General features: G+C 32.1%; 2 protein-coding genes across 3 annotated transcripts in view; one reads left to right on the plus strand and one right to left on the minus strand.

Moving 5' to 3' along the window:
- Window positions 1–8,910, minus strand: part of LOC106678822 (insulin receptor) — a 270,951-nt gene that overhangs the window by 17,246 nt on the left and 244,795 nt on the right. The window lies entirely within an intron of this gene.
- Window positions 6,522–8,910, plus strand: part of LOC106678823 (ubiquitin-conjugating enzyme E2 A) — a 14,491-nt gene continuing 12,102 nt past the window's right edge. Inside the window, exon 1 of one of the 2 annotated variants that reach the window (XM_067047975.1) lies at window positions 6,522–6,641. In XM_067047975.1, the coding sequence (XP_066904076.1) occupies window positions 6,577–6,641 (65 nt within the window). In that variant the 5' untranslated portion in view covers window positions 6,522–6,576. The remainder of the gene's footprint in view (window positions 6,642–8,910) is intronic. The other variant, XM_014417587.2, reaches the window with a different exon arrangement.

An 8,910-nucleotide genomic window follows, 5' to 3' on the forward strand; every position in this document is an offset into this window, starting at 1 on the left:
AACCAGTTAGGGTTACCAACAAATGTCCCAATGGCGTTGAGAAATGACGAATTTGTAATTGTAAAAGTCATTAAATTCATCCATCAGACTAACTTAATAACCAGCCTTTAATTATTATAATTATCTATTTAACCTGCCTTATTTTTAAAATTAGAACATTCAGTTATCTGCTTTTCACCATTCAATCAATAATAATAAAAACATGTATTTCTAACCTATAAAAATAATAGACGAACTGCTTACCACCCCCAACCACAGAATATTATTAAACCTTAATAATTTAACTTTTCTCAAGAGCAGAAACCGTTGATCAAGTAATAATGTTTGTTAAAGAAGTTGAAATTTATTATTATTATACTGATGATTTTAATATATTGCATTATATTATAGTAAGTATAATTTTAAAAACTTTTTTAATCATTAATTTTTTCCCTAATCATTGCCATAGTTAGACATAGTTCGATTCTATTAATTATATTCAGTTGTATATAAAATATATATTAAAACTACTAATTAAGTACTATATTATTAATAATAAATGAAAAAGATAATTATTTAATGTAAAACAAAATAATACCAAGTCCACGTTTATAGCCTACATCCCTAACCATAAGTTCTTCGCAACAGGTGCTGAAGAAATTACTAATTGTACAAATTGTATTAGTGATAGCAACAAAATTAAATTCACTCTACTTTAAATTATGTTTGATTGTGTTTTCTAGCGTAGTAGGTAGTTTTAATGATAAGCAGCTCGGAATAAATTTTTTTTTAACTTTTGAAATAGCCGCCATTTTTTATTCACCCAACTATACTTGGCAGACTCATCAATTTTGACTAATAATTATACACAGTTTCCATTAAAGTAATCAAAAATTAGTTTGAAATAACTGACTTTTTTCTCCTCTTGGACCTCTTGTACTATTAGGACTTGCACAAAATGACCACGTGTTACACCAAGCTTCGTCCGGTACAGAGAGGATCATTAAATGATCTGGTCAAGGAAATGTTCCTAACAAAAAGTGATTGACTAGCTTAGATTTCAGTTTACAAGGGGAAGAATTGATTTGACTAAAGAGTCTGCAGCCATGTACTGACAAGTTGATGTTGATGGATCAGTGTGAGAAGACCAGTCCGTCTAAAAATTATGAATAAGGTCTGTTCCAAAAACTAATTCTGACTGGAACTGTACAGAGCATGCGAGTTAAGGAACCGGTATTATAAATTTAAACAATTGCCCCTTCCCCAACTGAACCAATGTCACTTTAGACGTATGGTTGCATATGTTCACATTCTCTTACAATTTTATAGAAAAAAGGAACCCAATAAAAACGACTAGGTTCTAAGAAGGCCCCAGAGACCCTTCTAACAGCCCTTTCAAGCCCTTAGTATTCTGTATCAATAGCAAGGGCTTACACTTAGGCAGGTACGTGCTGTCATCTCACAATGGACTTGCATCAGTCTAACTTTTTTATGTTTAACACATGTAAGTCAGTTCTCACAAGTCCTTAGGTCATGGTCCCTTACCCCAATTTCTTGGAAGCCTGGCCACCCTGCTTCTAGTCACGCCTTTTTCCCCCTCCCAGATATTTACTTCTAATTTCATACGCTCTCTAGACCCCGCCTAGTCTCCTAAAATTATCTTATTGGTCCAAACCCCTTCTCCTATTTCATTATTCTTCCTCTTCTCAAGTGTACATATATATATTCCAGCTCTGACTAGCTAAGGTAGATAGATATTTGTAATCACTAAACTAAGTTGTGCTTGTAATTTGTAAAGAATAAAGTCAATTTAGTCTTCACTGATTTTTATGTTATTTAAGTTGCGTAAAACGGGTTTTTCATTCCCCAAAAATGTACTGCATGCTTCATACAGGCAGAAGTGGTTGTTGGAACAAACGTATAATAATACTTTTATATTGAAGAAATCTTGGGATGATCCTTGATTTAGGCACCAAATAAAAAAGAAAATAGAAGAACTGGTTTGTGAGAAATATAATGAACAGCGGACGGACAATTTTTTTTTTTGTTTTTGGATGCTAAGTGTCTTGAAAAGTAAAAACAAAAATTTTGAGAAAAGGGACTTAATTTATTTATAACATTAAAATGGTTCGAGGAGAAGATGGTTGGGGGTGCGGTCAAAGTGAAACACAAATAAGTTGTGTAACCTATTCAATTGTGCCAAAGTTTCGGGTAGAGTTTTTAGCCTTCTTCAGGGCTAAGAACAGAACAAGATAATAACCACAATATGTATAGAAAATAAAAAATAAAATATAGACAGAATAACATAAAATGAATAATTTTACAGAATAGAATTAATAAAATGAAGTGATGAGAGAAGCGGGAAATAAAATGTATACATAGATTATTGAAAAAGTGGGTAAAATAACATAATTAAGGTAATGAAAATAAAGTTATATAATGCAAAGAAGTATGAACATATTAGTTATTAATACTTTAAAAATTGATATATGGAAAGAAAATGAAAATTGAGAGGAAGAAAATATATATAACAATAATAATTGATAAAGAGGCAAAATATAAGTAAAGTACACCATAAGAAATGAATAGAAAAAATTTTTTTTTTGAAAACACTAATGATAATATAGTGAACATAACTTATAACGTGGATAAGAAAAATGGATAGAAGTGGAGAAAAGAAGGGGTGGTAAAATAAAGAAAGGGGAAAGAAAAAAAAAGAATAAAACGAACCTAGTAGCTTGAAAATCAAACGCCTAATAGATACTGCGCCAATGACGGCCATATGACCGCTCCCCCAACCATCTTCTCCTCGTAGGTCATCCACGGCCAACTATCTCTCATAATTAAAATGGTTCATTGCCGAAAATAAAAAAAACCCGAAAATGACACGCCTTCGACTTATTCCTTAGACTGGATTTAGACACGCCATTCTAAAAATAAGCTCTTATTGATACCTCTCTGCATTTCTTCTGCCATGTTCTGGAACGAAAAAGTAAACTTCGAGGCATGTTGTTGCTATCACTAATACAATTTGTACAATTAGTAATTTCTTCAGCACCTGTTGCGAAGAACTTATGGTTAGGGATGTAGGCTATAAACGTGGACTTGGTATTATTTTGTTTTACATTAAATAATTATCTTTTTCATTTATTATTGATAATATAGTACTTAATTAGTAGTTTTAATATATATTTTATATACAACTGAATATAATTAATAGAATCGAACTATGTCTAACTATGGCAATGATTAGGGAAAAAATTAATGATTAAAAAAGTTTTTAAAATTATACTTACTATAATATAATGCAATATATTAAAATCATCAGCATAATAATAATAAATTTCAACTTCTTTAACAAACATTATTACTTGATCAACGGTTTCTGCTCTTGAGAAAAGTTAAATTATTAAGGTTTAATAATATTCTGTGGTTGGGGATGGTAAGCAGTTCGTCTATTATTTTTATAGGCTAGAAATACATGTTTTTATTATTATTGATTGATAAATAAATAGATTGGATTAGTATACAAATTTCGTAAAACTATAGATACGATATACAGTTCATTTTGTGAAGCAAGGCTATTTAGACTCATGGGATCTCAAAACGTGTATTTTCGCCGAAAACACGAATTTGAAATTTTTCGGGGTCGTAATAATTCCCCTTACAACATATTTCATATATAGGTGAGTGTTCACGGCTGAAAATATTTTAATTTTTATTTATTTATACAGAAAGATTGAGAATTTTTAAATAATTTTAACAATAAGAAATCGATCTATTATCTAATTGTATTTGGGTAATGTAAGATATTATAGTGTAAATAAGGACATGCACTTACGCTGTTTGTTTGCAACAACAGCATTAATCGCTGTTTATAATAAAAAGACAAACAGGCAGCAGCTATTGTCACTATAATACATTGCACACTGTTTGCATGCAGGTCTACTGTTCCAGAGGACTGTCATATTTTACTGTCACTCACCTCCGGCCTTCATCTACACGACTTTCATCCTCAAACGAAAGATAAGATAGGACATTATTTGTTCTCTCATGCAGCAGAATCATTATTAATTTTATTATGAACTTATTTTTTATATATATATCTTTATTGAAATTTACAACTGTACATTTATATCCATACATCCAGTAAATTTGATTTTAGCTTATAATGGGGTAATACAGGAGTGTAGATAAACTACCCATTGGTAGCTCTCTAATGACGTTTTTCTTTTATCAGATCTCGTGAAATCTTCTTTTCAGCCGCCTCGCGGGATCGTCAGAAGTGGAAGAGGAAGCAAGGTTAGAAACTAGTGGGTTCGAGTGGTTAGGGAGTTTATAATGGAAGAAATGATATCTGGTTCGGGCTAGATCGGTTACATATGGAACATCAAGGTCTTCAGGTATGATTTTATATGTGTGAAAAAGTAAGGAGCATCGAGAATTTTACGAAGGATTTTGGATTGCAAGAATTGCACTCTAATAACATTTCTACATTAGAAAGTCTCGAGACCATCTTCTTTTCAGGCGCCTCTGAGGATTGTTAGGGATGGAAAAGAAAGCAAGGTTTGAAACTTGTGGGTTTGGGTGGTTATGGAGTTTACCATGGAAGGATTGATATCTGGTTTGGGCTAGATCGGTTACATATTTGTGAAAAAGTAAGGAGCATGGAAGGTTTTGGATTGTAAGGCTTGGATACGAGAGGAATTCGAAGGTTTAGTGGAGCCCCAAAGCTCAACTCCATATGTCCAGATTGGTCTTATTACAGTCATGTAGATCAGTCTTTTGTAATGTGTTGGAAGTTTAGACCGTTTGTCTAGTAAGTACTGTAATAGTCGGGCTCAATGTGCAGTTTTCTGTCTTTTCAGTCTTGTGTGAGGATTCGATACAGTCGTGTTCCAGATGTTGTCCAAGGTAGCGGATCTGTTCTACAGGGGTAAGAGCAACATTATTAAAGAATACTGTAGGGCAGTCGATAGGTTTACGATTAATGGTAAAAGTGATTTCATGGGATTTATTTTAAACCACCTATTACGACACCATTCTGCGAGGGGTGGGATTGGAGAGTTAAGGTTGCAATTAAAGGGTTGTTATTATTAACTGCGAGCACACATATGTCATCGGCATACGTGGTACGGATAGTGTTAAGATAGGTTGGGATGTCAGCTGAATAGACGGTGTAGACGAATGGACCGAGGATACTTGAGGAACACCAACGGACTGAGAATGGAGGGATGAATAGGAACCATTGTGGTTTACTTGGAATAATCTATCAATGAGAAAGGAACGGATGATGAGAAAGTATGTGGGAGGTAGGAAGCATTCCAAGGGTCACCCTGGACACTCGAGAGGACTTGGATTCGTCATTAGTAGTGAAACGTACGCGATTCCTTGTAAGATTGGCATTTTCTATAACTACAGATGAACCACAATGAAATAATTTTTTAAAAGTCGGTTTATATGTAACATGGATGATAAATATTGTTATATTTACTGTATGTGGCTTTGTCAAGATGCGGGGGCTAAGGTGGAATAAAAATTCAGTACAATTTAGAGGAAAATGTGATCTCGAAAATTGTTACTGAAGAGGCACTAAATTGAAGTACAAATTCAAATTCTGGGATTTTTAAAATTTCTTTATTTAATACCAGATTTGCCTGGTGGGCTTGGTTCATATAATCGTTACATTTAAAATTCCGGGATAAACGTATGGAATTCATTTTTTTCCTGTTTACACTAAATCAGAGAGATATTAATCGTTCTGCCCACCAGCAGAATCATTATTAATTTTAACATCAATATTTTTTATTTGTGGAAGAAGATTTATCATTTCTTTGTTTAATTTTAAATAATTAATTCTTTCCCTTGTTATAAAATTGTATTTGTTTTATGTCATTTTACTAACTCTATACTTTACTTTATTTCTGATATTGATGACTATTTATATATTTGCTTCTCTCGTGGGAGAGCCTACTGGATAAGGATAAACGAATCCCCGGCAATCTTGTCGGAGCTGAGAGAGTATCCTGTTTTCGGCTAGTAACAGGACATGATCTGCTCCAAAAACATCTCCATCGAATTGGCATCGTAGATTCCCCGAAATGTCCTCTATGCAACATGGGGGACATGGATGGGGACCATCTTTTGGCCTGTGTTGGTCTGGTGGATGTTGAGCGAGATGCGGACCAACTAAGAGGAAGAGTCAAATTGTATTGGGCTGCGAGAGGGAAAATGGCGTAATAGCCCACTTCCTGTGGCGTAGGAAAAAAAAAAAATATATATATATATATATATTTGCTTTTTTGTGCAATAGTTTGATTCTTTTACAGAATTTCGTTTCTTATCATTTGTTTTCAATATTTCAATTACGATCACCAATACCAGCAAAACCTGGTAATAATAGCGTTTCTGGAATTCCTTCAGCCATTGGATTCCGTTTACAACAGTAAAAATTGAAAGCTCATTAGAAAAGTACAATCGCCAAAATCATCATATGGTAACAATAATGGATAGTTTTATTAAGCGTATGACTTTACAAATAAATACAATAATTATTTTATCTAAATACAAGCTATTCTAAAATCATTTCGTTGGAAAATGTTGAAGACAGGAAGTACTGCCCAAGGTACCGCAATCAAACGACTAATGGCCGACCAGATCAAGTAAGCATTGAGATATTAAATGAACTTTTTTATTCATATTTTTAAATTAGATTATTTTTTAATGATCAAATTAGAGGATAGCTTAATCATGATTTATGCACTCGCATATTGCCATCGTAAAAAAATTTAGAATCTGGGTTTTCAAAGAAAATATAAGCTGGATTATCTCTCTAGGAAGTCTGGTGAGTCAATTCATTTAAAAATTTTTGAGTTTAATGACTTCCATTTTTGAATGAATTATTTATTAATTAATTCTTTATGACATTGTACAACGTTTCGGGACCACTGTCCCATATTCATGCACTATAAAAACCTATAACAATAATAAAATCTATATAACACCAATCTTCATCCTTATATATTTTATTTTATACAATAAAAATCACCTCATGATTTCATATGGGAAATCATGTCAACCATTTGTGCATCTTCATTTCTCTCTGGCACAGCCATCATTCTACATTTCTTACTATCTTTTCTACATTTCTAACCTTATCTCATGTCCAGTGCGCTGTTTGGTTACCTCACTGTTTTTTATTTTTCACATAAACCTGTTTATTTTATCTGATTTTTATGTTTTTATTTTAAGTCTATTTATAATATCTGCGTAATGTGTGTTTAAGTTTTATAGTTTACTGTGTTTTGTATGTTTTTTGTTATGTATATAGCTTCTAGATATCTTCTGTTTTTTGTATTTTGTGCTGTATCTATTATTTTTGGGTTTTCAGAGTTGAATTCGTGGTTCAGTTTTATGCTGTGATAGGCCAGTGCTGTGCAATTTATATTTTTATGTTTTTACAATTGGTGATGTGTTGCTTAATCCTAGTTTCTAGTTTTTTGGATGTTTCACCAATATATACTTTTTCACAATTTTTTGAAAAAAAAAAAATGTATTTATAAATTTTGTATTATTCAACAATATAAATTACTAATTAATTAGTAATTTTATAACTTAACTGAATAATCGAACTCGACTTGGAACCGCAATCCTTTGATTTTGTCTTAATTTTTGGCATGCTAAAATAATGTTAAAACACAATCAAAAACAATTTAACTCGAAAAGGCCTAAATGCTGACTGGAGAGTGAAACAAGACTAAGATGAGAAAGGACCATGGAACAGAGAAATGGATTGAGGAGTAAACAAAAAAATTATAGGAAAATGCCACAGGAATAAGACTCTAGCTCTTTTTAATTGATTCTGAGAAATTCTTGATGCAATTCTGTGTGAAGGTGTATTATTGCTACTGCTTTTAATTTGTGTTCAAAGATGAAGATATAGAATTTTTACGCACTCTTTATGATAAATAATAAATTTCACCATTAAGTTTCTTGAGTTCTCTTGAATTTTCCGTAGTTGCTGCGAAAAATGTATTTACAATTGAACAAATAATTTAAGGAAATACGCGATTCAGGACAAAATACCTAAAAATATGTTAAAAATAAAAAATATTTCAGAAAATATGTGATTTACAACAAAATATGTAAAATAAAAATGGCTTCTTTCGCCCAGAAATGTCTTGAAACATCTTTAGTTAGTAAGGAATCGCAGATATCATGGTCAGGTAAAAATATGTGAAAACATAAAAATCTTATTCCTAGTTATAAACAATTAATGAAAACGGTAATAGCAACAGGTAAAGAGAAAAAAATATTAAAGAAAGTACGAAGAGATGAAAAGGGATAAGAATAAAATCAAATGAAAATGAATGAGACAGAATTCATACCTGTTTTGACGGAAGTCAAAGTCTGAGTTGTACAAAGCGTTGTACTGCGAGGAGTGGGGATGTCAGTTAAGTACGTCACAGTTGAAAATAATCGATCTCAGTAATTATGATAATTATTGATTTCACTCGAGACATAAGAAGTGGTAGTTTAAATAGTGATGGTACAACTGGCCTTTAGACTAATTGATTATCAACCATATTAAAGAAGTAGCATTTAATTTAACCGAACATAAAGTTACAAACAGCAATTGTTTTTCCAGGATCTTTTTAAAACTATTTAGAAACGTTGAATAAATACCTCTCTCTCTTCCTTGTTTCATATATATTTTATTTTATTATAATGAAAAGAACGTTTCGAGGTTGTCTTCAGGTCATCTTCAGGTCTCTGTTTAACATCTCTATCTAATACAATATGTTATTCTTCATTAGTCTAAGCTTGCTAATCTATTACCAATCCATTACAAAAGACTGATCTACATGACTATTATAAGGCCTATCTGGACATACGGAGTTGAGCTTTGGGGCTCCACTAAACCATCAAATT

Source organism: Halyomorpha halys, unplaced genomic scaffold (assembly GCF_000696795.3).
Source record: "Halyomorpha halys isolate HHAL.00 unplaced genomic scaffold, Hhal_1.1 Scaffold162.1, whole genome shotgun sequence".
NCBI classification, from domain to species: domain Eukaryota; kingdom Metazoa; phylum Arthropoda; class Insecta; order Hemiptera; family Pentatomidae; genus Halyomorpha; species Halyomorpha halys.